The sequence below is a fragment of the Condylura cristata genome, unplaced genomic scaffold (genome assembly GCF_000260355.1).
Source record: "Condylura cristata isolate star-nosed mole 26May11 unplaced genomic scaffold, ConCri1.0 scaffold00003, whole genome shotgun sequence".
In the NCBI taxonomy this organism is placed as follows: domain Eukaryota; kingdom Metazoa; phylum Chordata; class Mammalia; order Eulipotyphla; family Talpidae; genus Condylura; species Condylura cristata.
The window spans coordinates 58,288,130-58,305,228 of NW_004567104.1; the positions used below are offsets into that span (position 1 = coordinate 58,288,130).

Sequence of the window (17,099 nt, forward strand, 5' to 3'; positions counted from 1 at the left end):
CTGGCGAATCTTCTCACTGCCGGTGCACCTCTGGCGTGTACCCCAGTACTATAAGCATAAATAAATAAGTTTTTTTAAAGATTTATTTATTTGTGCATACAGAACTGGGGTACAGGCCAAGGGCTCAGGAGTGGTGAGAGGCTTCACCAGAGAGAGTCGGGAGCAGAACAGGCAGATCTGCGATGTGCACTGCTGAGGGGAGCAGCGGGCATGTCAGGAGAGGTCTGCCACACCATGTGGGCACCTCCGGGGCAGGCGGGAATCGAACTCATGCGGAAGTGGCTTTAGCTTCTCAGTGCTGTGCTTAACCTGCTGCGCCACCAGGGAGGGCGCCTAAATAAATAAGTTTTTAAAAGGACTTCTTAAGATGATACAAAGCAAGGGAAGCTTTATTAGACCATTTTTTTTTCATCTTTTATTTAGTTAAATCAAGAGTTACAACTTGATATTCTGTGTTGGTAAGAGGCATGAGCAATTAGGTTTCATTGATTTATGCTATTTCTAAATTAATAAATTATTATACTATATATAATAATGATGATCTGTAAATATATAATATGTAAATAGATTAATAAATATGTAGATCTTAAAAAGAAACAAGTAATCAGAATGAAAATTTCCAGTGTTAGACACAAGCATGGAAAACCTGTTTGTCTGTGAATTTTAACTAACTAATCCTAGAAGTGTTTATGAAATAACTGGAAAGAGCAAAGATACTGAATTTGACTAGGACTGAATCCCCACACGGCCACCTTCTAGCTGAAAGACAGTCCGGAGTCTTTAGTTTCCCCATATGGAATCCAGATATAACAACCCCCACCTCATAAAGATTTTACTGTGATAAAGGAGAAAATGGAAAATTAATACCAGTTTCATTTCATGACTTTCCTTCCTGCTTTGACTTGACAATGGAGAATAATTTATTTTAGTTTCTATAATGATGATGATTGGCTCATTATAATTATCACTTGGGAACTTGACTGTTCCCTTCTTGAAAATTAGACATTATGAGAAATTCTTTCATTCTTTTTTTTTTTATGATTTTCAAAGGTATTGACTCTACAGTCAAATACCTTTATTTTTTGCTAAACCTCTATTCATTCTCAGTAGATTCATAATGCTGTGCTTTTAAAATGTTGCGCCACCAGGGAGGGCACAAGAGTATATTTTCTATTAAGCAACGTTCAAGGGATGTCCTAAAAAAAGAATTCATGGTCACGTTAGTTTGAGAAATTCTACGTAATAGGTATCAGCAAAACCAAAGACCCAGAAAACTGCCAAACACACCCCCACCCACCTTTTTTTTTTTTTTAAGCAATACCTATTAATAACCTGAGGAAAGAGTATTCCACAGAACATTTTTTGAAAACTTAGCTTTTATTAATACAGAAGGCATTTTTTTATTCTTGAAACTCTTGTAGTGAATACTGAGTACAAACATAATGGTGAGAATTTGGCTCAGAATTCTTGACTCACAGGTCACGTGGACCAAGGCCCTGCGGTGTGGGGCTGCAGGTTAGAAGAAGTCTTAAGTTCCACTGTACTTTAGTGGCACCTAGGTGATCTCCAGTTTTGTAATTGGCCGTTACTTCCTCTCCACACTTTCCCTAGATAGATTTCAGCTTTCCCGAGGCTTCAGTCTCCAGATTGATTCTCATCTACTACTTCAGCTGAGATTTCATTTCTGAGGTCAGATTTGCATTTTCAGTTGGCAGTTCATCATATCCACGTGGACTTTCTAGAAGTGCCACAACTCATCATGTCTTATATCAGAGAAATCATCTCCTCTGTCTTGTTATCAAATCCCAGTCTTCCATTCTCTGCCTTCATTTAGATTGGTTTTCCCCATTGCTTATCATGTCTTTCCCTACTGCTTTTGCTTTCTCTGTTCGCTCACACTGGCAGTGAATATGTCTGTTGATGTTGTGACTAAATCTACAAATTTTTCCTCTGTTAATGTTCACCTTTTCAGAGTTTACTTCTTGAGGAGTGTGAGTCTTTTCTCTTAGCTTAGCCTGCTGTAATCCAGTTTCACTACCAAAGTGAGCTCTTTAAAACCAAATGCAATCAAGTTGATCCCCTGCTCAATATTAAATATTTTTCTTGCCTTCAGTTAGATTCCAGAACTTTGACTTGATGCACAAATCCTGTCAGATTATTGCTTCTAGCTACTTTTTCAGACACATGCTTCCTAATCACTGAGATGCACATTATATTCAGGCCATACCAGTCTCCTGGCAGCTTCCACAGGTTTACCATATTCTCTTTGAATTAGCTTCCAGGTGAAATCTCCTCCTTTCTTCTGTTCAAGTCTCATCTCAAGTTTCAGGCTCTTTCTCTGCCTTGCTCAAGGAGTTTCAAGTGGCCCTTCTTTGTTTTCTTAAAGTAGTCCATGCAGACCTAACCCTCCATCCTTCCCAGAATGGGTTATTTAAGCCAGATTTTAAAATAAAATTTGCTGTAATTAAATATATATTGTCTTGGACATTGAACAGCATCAGAATCTACTTTTCTTGGTTACTGCTCCAGTAATGGTCAATAATATATTACAATGCTTTACTTTCGGAAGCCTTGTAGTAATTGTAATTGAAATATCTAAGTCCAATTTAAATTTTATCTAACTCCAATACAGAATTTGTGAGAGTATGAATTTCCAAGGTATTTCTCTTAGTATTTCATCTTATACTGTTTATCAACATTTTTACATTGCATATATTTTTTTCCATGGTAGATATAGGCAAATAATAGATCACTTAATTTCACCATTCTTTTTGTCATTTAATTATGAAAACACTGTTAATTGCAGAAGTTATAAATTAAATAGAAATGTAAATAAGCCGTACACAGAGATTTACAGATTAGAAAAGGTTAAATTGTATGCATATTAGTTACAATTTAAAAAATGAAATTAAAAAATTTGAATTCTCTTTGTAGAAGGTATGCTTTTTTACATTTCATATTATTCTACTCAGTTAGGTCTTTCCTGTCACTATTTTATTATTTTTTTTTCATTTATTTAACACATATTTATTGATTACCTGTAGTGGACCAGCACTCTGCCAAGCCTGAAAAAAACAAGGGCAAAAGTCAGATCTATAGACCTTGCACATTAAGGGAAAGAGAGACAATATTCAAAGTACCCAATAAATCAATGTACATGATAATTCTGACCATTTTTACGCCAAGGGTAGCTATATAACTAAGGCTTATAAAACAGCATTTACTTTCATTGTAAATATCAGCATGGGCAGAGTTCTGAGAAAAAAAAAACAAAAAAACAATGAGTATAAACTAGTGGAATGTCACTTTCAGTTCAGCTCCTGTGGCCCACATAGGGCTGTAAAAGGAGGAATCCAACATATTTGTGGATTAACAGAAAATTGGGTGAAGACAGCGGAGAAAGTAGTGGAATAGTATGACAGCAAGATAGGGAAATGAACATACTAACTCTAGAATATTTCTTAAGGACTTAAGAGTACTGAGTTTATTTTAAGAGTTACTGAAGTAGGGGAGGACCCAGATTGTATTTGTATTTCAAAGTGTTTATCTGGCTACAGAGAATGAGAACTTTCTTAAATCTGGTGGGAACTGATAGCAGTTTGATCTCAGATGGATATAGAGATAGAAATGAATAGGATGATTTGAGAAATTTTGGAGGAGGACTAGAGGTGATAACAGTTTCTACTTTGCATTATTCCTTGATATTGGAACACTAGGTAAGAACAAGGTTTTCAGTTCAAGTAAATCAAGACTGAATGTTGAATTTGCTAATTATTTAAGAAATTTTCATATTAAATCTATGTGTAGGAACAATAAAGTAGGAGTGTTAAAAATCTTGACTTTGATCCCAGTTTTAGAGATTATAAGAAATAAGGTACAAACAGGGGAAATATTTCTATGACACCCCCAGTCAAGACTCTTTAAGAGATACTTAAAACTTATTACATGGTCACTTACCCAATATCCTTTCTCATTTTAACATTGCACTTAATTATTTAAACTCAGTTACCTAACATTCTACCTTTAATGTTATCTTAACTATTGCCAATTAGATTGGTTAATAAAATCTTTGGGAAAGTACATGCATGTATTCCTATATATACTTTCATTATATAAGCTATTTGTAATTGCCTAAGACTATATGAAGAGTAGTTTCACCATGTAGTTGAGCATAAATGCCCAACTTCAGCGTATATTTTGTTAAAGTGCTGGGTGATGTGAGTCAAAAAGGAGTTTCCAGGAAGCTGTGCCATTTATTCTAATACTTACTGGCTCTCTACAACATTCCTCTGCAGACGCATAAATGGTACAGACTGACAGTGTGAAGCGTTCTGAAGAATTTGTGGAAGGAATTTGAAGAGCAGACAGAATTTGTGTTAGCAGGCAGGCTGAGGGGACTCCAGGACCCTCAAACCTTATGTGCTAAATGGGTCTGCCTTCTGCCACATGAAGACAAAACATACTCTTGAGTGTGTAAGACCCTCGGAAGAAAATAACTTCAATAGAGTTAGTGTGCAATAGAGAGAAAAGAAAAGGAATTATAATAGAGTTTCCTGATGAAACATTCAAAGTCACCCATTCCCCCATGGGTAAATGCGTGACCAAAGAGGGTTGTCCATGCCTGAAAACTTGCCACCTTCTGGTGGGAAAATATAAGAAAAGAGCACAAGGTGCCAGACAAGTTGGAAGGAAAGGAGCAAAATCAAAGGCAAACAGGATAGCCACTGCCATTGTTAGCTGCCCCAAAGGCTTCTCAACACATCTCCAGGCATCTCCTTCACGCCTCCCAAGATTCTCCTGCGCATCCCAAGGTTTGGAAGCAAGCGTAGCTTCTTCACATGCCTCTCTGCTCCACCGGTCTCCTCAAGCCATAGTCCTTTTTAGCTCCCCCATTAGTCTCTCATCTCCACCCTTCCTTAGCTGGGGCAGGGAACCTGGAATCTCCCATTTAGATTGCACTGTTACATTTGCAAAGACAAAGTTTAAGACCTCTCAGTGAGAGGTCAAAAGGATTCAGGAGATGGAGGTATTGGTAAATTGACACCAGGTGCTTTAAGCTAGTAAGTGGACTAGGAAGTGGGAAGGTAAAAGTATGCCAGGTTTAAATAATTCTTAAGCTTAGTCTTTTGGAATGAGATTTAATGGTTTACAAATGGTATTTTCTCCCTTTTTCTGCAGGCTCCCGTCTTCGCCAGGAAGATTTTCCACCTCGCATTGTTGAACACCCCTCAGACCTAATTGTCTCAAAAGGAGAACCTGCTACCTTGAACTGTAAAGCTGAAGGCCGCCCCACACCCACTATTGAGTGGTACAAAGGAGGGGAGAGAGTGGAGACAGACAAAGATGACCCACGCTCACACCGAATGTTGCTGCCAAGTGGATCTTTATTTTTCTTACGTATAGTGCATGGGCGGAAAAGTAGGCCTGATGAAGGAGTCTATGTCTGTGTAGCCAGGAATTACCTCGGAGAGGCTGTGAGTCACAATGCATCGCTGGAGGTAGCTAGTAAGTAAAACGGGCTTTCTGTGTTTGGTGGAGGGAACGATACTGGGGTTATTTGCCTTGATAATGGTAATGACAGCTAAACCTGTTTTATTGGCTTTCTCCAAGGAAAGTCTCTGGCTTTGCATCGGAATATGTTTGAATTTTCTATATGTTTCATTGTAGTTGGTTATTCAAGCTAAATTGCAATTTATACATAGAATTGAACTATTTTACTTGTGATTTGGGTTCTTTGCTACTGAGCATTTGTATTGAAATATACATAGTATTGAACTATTTTACTTGTGATTTGGGGTTTTTTGCTACTGAGCATTTGGATTGAAATAATGTACTGAAATTTAAAAGCAACATTTGTTGTTTTTAATATATTGACTTAAGAAAGTTTCTGTTGGAGAAGAATGTGGTTTCATTTGTCTTCATTAAGAGCAATATTTCAAGGAGTAAAAGTATGATAGTATCAGTTATGGCTTTATTATTATTTTGAAAGTAATTTTATTTTACTTATTTATTCTGTGTAGAAGATTTAAGGTGTAGGGCTCAGGTATGTGTGGGAGTGGATTCATCAGAGACAGAGGGGAAGCAGAATAGGTGGATTTTCTGAAACAGACTCTGAGGGAGTAATGTACCAGACAGAAGTGGTCTCCTGCCATGTGGGTAGCAGTGATAGCACCAGACGTGACCCCTCGGTCAACAGGGAGGCCCGAAGGTCTGGTTTTAGATTGTTTCTAATTCTTAAAATTATGTTATCCTTTTGGTAAAGCTATATGGAAAAAAAAAGTAGATGTCTATCCTTTATAATGTATTGTCTTCATCTTGTTATTGTGTTGTTCCTTGGGAAGAAAAGTGGTATATATAATCTTCAGGTACTTGGCATTTCAATTTATTAATGCAAATAACAAATGCAGCTCATTTGGAACTACCTCAAGAAGGATTTTAGGATGAGTTTAGATGGGGATGGCATTTAATAATCGAGGTACACTTTTTTTTCAATAAGCATTTAGGAAAAGTTCATTTCCTCGAAAGAATCCTGTTATGTATATGTTTGTATGACAGAAATTGAAAATTGCATGGGGATTGGAGACACAGGAAATTAGATCTACTTCACATTAATCTTAACTTTATATCATTATATGTAAAGATGTATACATGCTGTCTAAGATGATTGATAATTTGATGTGATTTATGTGCAAATTTCATTTATAGAATCAGTTTTGATAATCTCTGACATGATCCCTAATATTCAACTTGAACTTAATTTATAAAACTCAGATAATTATAAAATTATAGGCAAGGAATGAAATTTAGAGAGATTATGCCAACTCTTCATATTATTGTGGAAACAGCCCTAGAGAATTTAAATATGTCAATCACATTCACACAGTAATATGCTAATTGAATTGAATATAATGCAGAGGTGGGTTATATCAGTGTGCAATTTAATTAGACAGCAAAAAATTAACCAACTAATTAAAACTATGTCAAAACTAATCATTGATATTTTAAGCAATCATTTGTAACCCAAGTTTATATTTTTCTCATCACATTCTTTGAAAATGAACTTATTGTGGCTTCTCATTGTTTCGTCAATGAAGGTATTAGGACTGAGTCAATGAGATGTATAAAGACTGTAATTACAGTAGAAGACAATTTTGCTTTTGCTTTTTGGTTTTCTTATGTCCAACTTAGTTATGCGATAACATGTTTTTATGAAGTTATCTGTCAAAGTTATTATAATAATATATTTCTAACATTTGACATATTTATATTAAAGTATAACTATCCCCTATGGAGACAAAATTAGGTTAACACTTCAAAACAAATAACACATTTAGAGAATCAAAAAAGATGATGTCGATGACCTACCCAATTCCTGGTTTTGGTGGGTAAGAAACTACAGACCAAGAGGGAAATAGAGTGATTTTTATTATCTAGAATTATAATTCTTTAAAAATGAAGTGTGTACCAACAGAAATTTCAGGGACCATCTCACGTTTCTGTGTTATTTCCTATTCTACTTGAATTCTTATCATTATCAGATTAAAATAAAATGCTATAGGCCAAATAGAATGTCTAAATGCTTGCCTTCTCTAACTTCCTTTTCAAAACACCTCTAGCTTTACCTCAGATGATCAAGATACCCTTAATGCACTGGGATCTAGAGAGCTGTCTTTTCTAATCTGGCTTTTGTGTAGATATTTAAAAGACACTATTAGTTTCAGTTAAGTCTTTTTTATTTTTTATTTTTTTTTGGTTCTAAGATAGACATTCCATTACTTTGAAAGTCCATTATTGGAAAAGCTTTGTCTTGGTCAACAGATACGCAATCATGGATTCAAGTTAGCATAAGATCATTATATAACTTTTACCAGCAAAACATTCTAATATATATACTCTCTTAATGCATAGTTCAACAACTTCAGCATGCTAAAATTGTGTGTCCAATATATTTCAAGCTTTAGAATATATACTTAATTATTATACTTTTTGAATAAGAATTGATGAAATTGCTTTAAAATTCTTTTATATCATTCCATAAAATTCATATAATTGAGAGGAAGAGATGTAAATATATTGCATATTTATGAAAAGTAGATTAGTATTTGTAAGGGTCATTTGATAATAAGGACTTTATTGATGATAATAATGATTATTTGAAGCCCTGAGAAGTGTTTGAGTATTGCTTTCCTCAAATAGCTAAAAGAAAATACTAGTTTAGTCACAGTGATTAAAATTATGTTTTTATTTGGGAAATTTGCATTATTTAAATACATAAAGTATATGGGGAAGGTTATAGAATTTGCAGCTAAAATTAGTTAATTGTATTTCAAGGGTCTGTATACCTTAATTGAGTAAATATATGCTTCAGTGCATTACAAGAGCTATGTAGTAATTTAATTCACATAAACTTCAGTTACTTATGTAGGAAGTGGCTACTGCTCATTAACCATGTTAGGTGTATTTTCATGCTAAAATTATCACCAGCATAATAACCCAGAGGTAGAAATAGGGACCATTTTGGCTGTAAATTAAATCTGTTAGTTTTTTTTTTTTCTTTCCTGTAGTAGATTACTACATTTTTTCTATGTCTCTTCAGTTTTGGTACCTGAGGTTCAATAAGAGCTATTATTTTCCCCAAAGGTTCAGAGACAGGAAGACAAAGATTGCATCTAATTTCTTAGTGAAGCTGTAGCCCAGAGTAATAGCATTAACAAAAGTGTCTTGAGGCAACACAGGTTTCACAGCACAGTTGTTGGTAATGCTTTTAAAAACATTTATCTGTATTTTATTTGCCTTTAAACCAAGTTTTACAGCTGTAATAACAACTGGGGTTCTTGGTCCCTAAGTATTGTCAATCTCTTACACACTGAGAAAGGAATGACATGGAAAGTCATTTAAAATCTTTCTTTCTGCATAGTTACACTGTTCTTGTCAATTAATGTTTAATTATTTAAATTAAAAATTAAAAGTGCACCAAAATGATTATTGCTTATCTTTAGAAATGTTTGTTTTTATTTTCATTTAAAACCCAATTGTCAGATGGTTAGACCCAGTGAAAAGTACTGACCAACCTAGTGATGCTGGCCCTGTCATGTGATTAAAGCTTCATTCCTTGTTTGTGAAAACTAAATTGTCATTAAACTTATCTCACATAATACATTCTAAAAACTGAAATGCTAAAAAATGTATAGTTCTTCAGCTTAAAGTTTTCACATGGAGCTTTTGGAAGTTATTTCTGTATAAAGAATAATTTGTAATCACAGATGCATTTTTAAATGTTTAGTAATTTAGTTTGATGGGAAACATGCAATCAGAAAACTTAGAAGATACTGCAGTCTAAGATTCATGAAAACTCACTGATTATTTAATTCAGTTTCAAACTTAGCTTTCTAGATGGCCTTACAAGTAGTATTTTCTTGTTTGTCTGGTATTTGTTGTACTTGAGAGTATACTAAATGTATAGAAAAAATTTTTTCTGGATCTGTTCTCTGACAGCTAACATTATTGATTCTTGAATATAATACTCCATTTTATGCCTGGCTCAAATTGACAGTCCAGTTCTCTGACACAACTTATATTTAATAAGCAATTTGATCTTGGGTAATTGCATTGAATTGGGAAGAAAATTAATTTGAACCTTGACCCTCATGCTTTTCCATTATACAACATGGCCCTCTACGTCATCTGCTGAGCAGTGCACAGTCAGCATATGGCTGTTTGTTTCTTATTTAAGCTGTTTTCTCCAGAGGAGGAGAAATTCCCTTTAGACTAGTCAGACATCTGCTGGCTGTCTTAGCAGCAAACCCACAGAACTGCTATCTTTCCTATCCCTTCCATCCAAATAAATCATTCTGTTTGCTTAATCAAAGATTAGATTCCCAGATATTATTAATTGAGGTTTGTTTTACAGTAACTACTTTTAAGTAAAGTACTTAAAATAACATTTTCCTTCTGCCAAGATTATTGACTTTTGTTATTATTTCTCAAGGATATTCCTTAAAGTAATTTAGGATTTGAGTAACATGAGAGAGTGACCAATGTGGGCTAAGTAGCTACTTACTTACTTGGACGTTGTAGAATGGGTTCTCCAAATCTGTACTGTGGAAAATAGAAGGATTTGCTGTGCCATTATATTGCTTGGATGTGCATAAAGTCACATACATCCTGCAAAATAGTTCCCTAATTAACTTTTAATCTTTAAAATTGAACTGGCTTTATATCTTCAAAACTATTTATTTTTTTCTTTATTTAATGTGTTGTTTTAAAAATTGTAGTTTTCAAATGCTTTGATGAGATTCTAAAGAATTTTTAGGTATTCAAAGGAAGAAAGTGAAAGAATCAGTTAGTTGAGTGATTTAAAGCTATTTTCTCATTGTACATTTATATTCTAAAATGCACAAATTCTTTATTCTAAAATTGATTAATGATACATGAAATAATGCACATAAATTATGAAACAGTGATTGAACATAATTATGCATCACAAATTTATTTATTGATGTTTCTTTTCTTACTAAATAGCTCTTATTGCCTATTATAGTGAAACACAGGATAACTTATGTAGAAGATCTGGAATTTTTTCTATGTCTTCTAGTTTGAATTTGCCAGCATATGTGCTAAAATACTAAATTTAAATTAGATTAAATATCAGTAATTAAATTTTAAATTTCTTATTAACAAGACTATATTAAATATATTAAATTCTATCTTGAATTAAAATTACACTTACCTTTGGATCCTCTTCCTGATGTAGGAATGTGAATAGTGTTGACTCAAATCTTTTTTTTTTTTTTTTTTCAGGGAAAATGAAAAAAGTGCATTCTTATAACTTTTAAAATTGGTGTAACATTCAACTTTTCCTTTTAAATGTATGCATTTGTTTACTTTAAAAAATTTAATATAGATAAGTTCCATGACATGATTATATCTACTAAAGAGTTGTGATTTTACTATCACAATATATTTTCATTGTTCCTACCGACATCAGTTAGTATCATTATAATAGGAATACCATACACATTTATCACAGTTGTAAAGGCCAGGAAGTCAAGATTAGGGTAAGGTTCTAGTGACAGTTCCCTTCCTGAATTCCCACGTAACAGAGACCATCTCCATGGATCCATTCTCCCAAAAAGTCCAATTATATCCTAGAGACCCAACCTCCAAATACCATCACATTGGGAATTAAGACTGAGAATAGGGAAAAGTAGATGGGACATAAACATTCTGCCCATAGCTCCTTTTTATAAACTTATTTTCAGATTTTTATTGGTTTTATTGTTCATTTTATCATATTAAGTAAATGAGAAACAAAACTCAGAAAATTGGGAGGGGAGAAATCATTTAATCTCAATGATGTAATTAGTAATTCTATAGACTACTTCCAAATATCACATTTAAACTGCATCATAAGGGCCTTCCCTGGTGGCTTAACATATTAAAGCACAGCACTGTGAGGCTGTCCACAGCCACTGCAGCACGAGTTCAATTCCTGGCCAGGAAGGTGACCCACATGGCATGAAAGAACTCTCCTCTGTCTTGCTCTCTGCTGATGTCAGTAGTGTATTTCACTCATTCTTCCTGTTCTGCTCTCCACTCTGTATCTGGTGAATCCTTTCAAGCCTCATCTCTGGTCTGTATCCCAATTTTTGTATGCATAGATAAAAAATAAATCTTTAAATAAGTAAATAAATAATAAACTGCACATACGTCAAATGTAGAATATATATCTTCAAGTAAATATAAGTGAGTTCTATGTTGGAAAGTAGAAGCAGTATCCTTTGAGTGCTGTAGTAAGAGAAGACAGTTGTCATTTGTTTTGAAACAAAGTATTCTCTTTGTTTGGTTTCCAAGGAATATGTACTATGAAAAGCAGAAACCCATATTGCATAATCTGTATGAAAGATGATTGTGACAATGGGATAAAGAGGTTTGCATTTTAATTGGTAATTTAGCAGAATGACCAGAATTTGCTGAACAATTTAATGTAGGTATTAAGAGAGAATGCTGTGTCAGAGATATATTATTCATTTATAAATAACCAATAATTTATATTCTATCTGAAAAATATTCTTAACAATAAGATTCTAGGCTCAAGAGATGTGTTTACCCCTTGAATTAAGCCATATGTATTGCTTTTCCTTTTACTCATAATTGTTTTATCTCAATCTTCAGCAAATTTGTAGAAAGATCTCGGAGTGGCATCATCTTACATATTTTCATTCTGTTAACTTTCAATCACAGGTTAAGGAAGATGACTAAAAAGCTTACAGAGATTATTTCTTTTTAAAGATATATTTATTTATACATATAGAACTGGGATACAGGCCAGAGGTACAGGGACAATAAGAGGATTCACCAGAGACAGAGTAGGGAGCAGTACTAACAGATTGACTAAATTCACTACTGAGGGGAGAAATGGGCAAGACAGGAGAGGTCTGCTGCGCCATGTGGGTCAGCTCCTTGACTGGGGACTGAACTCTTATTGTAGTGGCTGTGGCTAGCTTTGTAATGCTGCACTTTAAACCCATTGTTCCACCAGGAATGGCCCCAAGGATTATTATAACCTAACTGAAAAATAATATTTTGTTTTCTGAATATAGAACTAATACATTTTTATTTTAGAACTTTTAAAATGCATGTATGTGCTCATGATTCCATTACTGACAGTTAACTACTGTTGAGATTTTGGTGAGTAATCTTCTAGCTGTCCTAACATCTCTAAATCCTCTAAAGATTGTTATTTACTTATCGTTCCGTCTTTCCACAGCCAAAAGAATGAGGCTGTGGATATATTGGAGTACATAGCTCTGTCATAGTCAATGTAAGAGTTTGTTCGGTAGATTGAATGCCACATAACAGCTTCTGTCTGCTGAATATTACTAGAAACACTATCCTGGACCAGATTCAATCTTGTCATCTTGAGGTTAAAGGTTCCATTTTCCATTATCAACCTCGTGAGCCATTCCTTTTATTTTCTCAAAAAGTAGATGAGGTTCATACATGCTGAAAAGTACTGAGATGTTTATCTCAACACCAGTTGATGGTTAGATATAAAGGCCCTTGAAGCGTCCAGAAAATCAATTCAGTATTTAGTTACTTATGGGAAATTCTTGGCACGGTCTCTTCATATCAACAATACTGTCTTAAAAAAATAATAAAATAACAATGTGGATCTACTTAACTCTAAAATTTTATAATTTATCATTCTTCCTTTTAATCCTCCTAATTTACTTATGAATTAAATGCTAGAAGTCTTTCCCATATACACATTCTTGAGAACCACTGGTATTTATTTTTAAAATTATCTCCTGTGGCAACTTTATTTAATATGAACATTCTTAGCCTTTCTTAGTATACTTAATTTAATTAATGCAATATAAATTAACTTAAGCTGCCATTAATTATCAATAGAAACTATTTTGTCAGGTTATAATAAAACACTTTGAATGTTTTGAGGGCATGAAAGCTACGTTGTCTCTTTGTTACAATAAAATAAACATGTTGGTTTTTAAAAGTGAGAAATTAAATAAAAATATGATGAACACCAAAGTACAATTTATCCCAAAAAGTTTATGTTATTTCCTAAACATCTCTTTCAAGACATTCTGCTTAGCTCTAGTTATTCAGTGGTAACCAGAAAAGAATGAGTTTCTGCTTCATGGAAATTACAGAACACAGGGCAGGAGGATGGGCGATTGCAAAAAGAAATCCACAACTAATTGCACAATAATTCTATGCTTAAAAATAAAAATAATGACCTCCATGAAGGATGGAGGTCAGACTCAAGAGTTGAAATCCATGTGGATGCTACAAAGATGCAGAATTAAAGGAAAAACATTTTTTTGAAAAATTTATTTATTTAGGTATATAAGAATTTGGGTAAAGGCCAGAAGTGTGTGTTGGAGGGGGGAATGAGAGGATTCACCAGAGACAGCGTGAGGAACAGAACAGAACACTGCTGAGGGAACTAGTGGGCAAGATAGGAGAGGTCTGCTACGCCATGTGGGCCAGCTCCCTGGGTATGGATCAAACTCATGTTTCAGTGGCTGCTGCTAGCTTCCTAGTGCTGCACTTTAATCTGTTGCACCACCAGGGAGCATTTCTGGGAAAGAGAACATACATGGAGAGTTCCACAAGGAAATGAAAGATGTTTCGTCAGGTACATGAAATAAAGGGGTAGCTGAAGAGATAGGTGGAGGCTGGATTGTGCAGGTTGAAGGATGGATTGTTCATTAATTGAAAGCCACAGAATTCAAGTCACACAAGGTTTTCAGGCAGAAGTGGAAATGACATTATCCGATTTCCATTTTGAAATGCCCCTTGTGTTATGTCTGAGTACCGAATGAGTAGAAAATGAATGACTAGGGGTGACTAGTGTAATGTTGAGACAGGAAATGGTGCTAGCTTGAAGGTGGCAAAGCAGATGAGGGAAAAAGAATGAAATTTAGAGATTGAAGACTTGGTTTAAATTTGGAGGATAAGAGGTAGAAGATGAAATTTTGCAAGAGATGTTTTGGTAATGGCAAAAATCAAGGTCAAGTCTATGGCCATTGCAAATAGGACTGAGAAGTTGGTTTAGAATAGGTTAGCATCAATTGATGATCAGTGCAGCGCACTTTAACCCATCCAGACCCCAAAGAATTGCATTTCCCAATGTCCCCACATCTTGGAATGTGTTTGTCTTCGTAGTCTACTGGCCATCCTCTTAGAGATAGCTCCAAGGTCACCTTTTCTGGAAAGATGCTGCTATGACCCAAGCACCTAGATCCATGTTGGGCACTTTGGAAGTGAAGGTGATAAACTCGTAACTTAGTCATATTTTGTTGGATTATGATGAACATCCTCAAGCATCATCCTAATGCCAGTTCACAGAATGATCTACCCCACCCTTTCTATTCGTGCCACTTAACATTTCTAGGTAAAGTCAAGGAGTTCGTATAAACTCAGACACTCAGTTGAAAGCCAAGTTCTGTACATGCTCACATTAGATTATTTCCCTGGGAATTTTCTTTTTTTAGGCTTCTGGACTATTTAAGTAACTCCTCTGTAGATGACATTACTCAGGAAATTTAGCTTATTTCTAATAGCTTAAAGAGCCATGTGAGTTCTTTTTAGTCTCTGGTCAAGGTAGAACTGATGTTCTCTGGGTGCTGTGAACCCCTCAGTATCTTTGCCTTAATTGTGACCTTAGTGATTGGATCATAGAAAGTTAGGAGTTTTAACTCTGATAATGAAACACTTTTCGTAGGCATTACCCATAATGCTTTTCTGAGGTTCTCTTGGGAAAATTTACAAATGCAAACAGAGCCTAGCATCTTTATTTTTTTCTTTTTTACTTCAGGGAAAAATAAAAGTGAGTATTTAATGGTGCAGAATTATGTAAATTCTTATACTTTGCTAGTAGATTTATATTTAATGAAGAAAGTTTGAGGAGCTATCAGCAGAAAATTGTAACATGGTAGTATTTAGATTTCTTATTATAATGTTAAGATTGTGTTTGTGATTGATGAAATAGCTCTTTTTTAATGACTAAGTGAACTGACAGTTTTCCTGATTGTCAGTTATTGTTTATGATTTATATTGTTATTTATATTATGACTAGCACTATAAATTAATATTTATATTATCTAAAATAGAAAATGGGGTGGTATACTGTGTTATCACTATTACGTTGTATTTCTAAAAGTTGCTTAGTTGAGTGAAGAGATCAAAACCAATGAAAATCTAGAAGCAGCAATAGCTAGTCCAGATAGAAGCAAAGAGAGCAAATCCATAAAGCTGGTGATGTGTGTACTGTTGTGGGGGCGGCAAACCCCAGAATTGGGTGGAGTGGGTGTGTAAGTAGAACATTCTACTCGAAATATGTACAACATATCAGTAAGTAGAAGATTCTACTCAAAATATGGTTCAAGCATCAGAAGTATTGACATCAGCTGGGGGCATGTTAGACATGCTGGGCCCCACCAGAGACTAACTGAATGAGATTCTGTACTTTAATAATCTCCTAAAGTGATTCATATACAAGTTTAAGTTAGAGAAAAGTGCACTGGTCTCCATAACCCCTGCTCATCATAAACCCTTGCTCATCCCCATGAACTAAACACCTCTGTGGGAATGTGAGCCCAATGTGGTTGCTTTTTATTTTAAGAAAGCAGGTCACGTATCATTTTAGGTGAATTATCCTGAGTTTCTAAAGTAATTCAGGAGTGAAAGTTGGTAGCAGTGAAAAGGAACATGTAAGAGATTGGTAGAGAGAGCAAGTCAGGGGCAGAAATGGAGAGGAGAGTCTGACACAGAAAAGCATAGGGAGGGAACATCCAGACTAACAGACACACAGAGGTAGAAAGAAAATTGTTTGCGCACACTAACTCGGGTAGGGATTAAATTTGATTGGACAGATAGAGATACTTGGATGCAAAATATTTACACTTAAGCAGAGAATAGAGTATTCAAACCACAGTTGATATCCATACCATATTCATGAAATGTGTCCTTCAGCATTTTCAGTGATTTCATGCACAATTATATTTACCTAACATAATCCAATGTGAAATGCTAGATTATCTTTACTTTGCATATTCTGGAATGAAACTGTAGAACAACTAGGTTTTATAAATCAGAATATGACCACACTGGCGAGAAGAGCTAGAAGTAATTTGATCTATTCCTCTGACTTTTAGTTTAAATTATCTGAAGATCATTAGCTGTATTAAGAGAGGTTCAGAGTAAAAGATTATCTAGCCTCCATCATCAATATCCCTCATATGCATGAGCATATGTTAACACAGAGTTATTACTTTAATTTGCTTAAATCCTTTGCTACAGCATGTCTTTCATTTTACATGCTAAGTGATAACAGAAAAACCATCTCCTTATATGGCAGCTCATCTATTTGAAGATTGTTATTTAGCAGCCCCTACTTTTTAATAAAGTACATCTGATGTTTAATGTAGGCTTTCGAGCATAATAAAACAGCTTCTAATTTCAGCCTCTTAATAGCCAAAGTGTAAATTGTAGCTTTAGTAATATTTTAAGCCGTGTCATATTTAACCTAAGGTTTAAATTGAAGCTTTAATGGGTACATGATATTTTATACC

At 34.6% G+C, this 17,099-nt stretch overlaps 1 protein-coding gene across 9 annotated transcripts in view; it reads left to right on the top strand.

Annotated features, from left to right (window-relative positions):
- Window positions 1–17,099, top strand: part of ROBO1 (roundabout, axon guidance receptor, homolog 1 (Drosophila)) — a 939,739-nt gene that overhangs the window by 628,013 nt on the left and 294,627 nt on the right. For all 9 annotated transcript variants that reach the window (XM_012733040.1, XM_012733075.1, XM_012733050.1 and 6 more), the window contains one exon: window positions 5,179–5,505. In XM_012733040.1, the coding sequence (XP_012588494.1) occupies window positions 5,179–5,505 (327 nt within the window). The remainder of the gene's footprint in view (window positions 1–5,178; window positions 5,506–17,099) is intronic.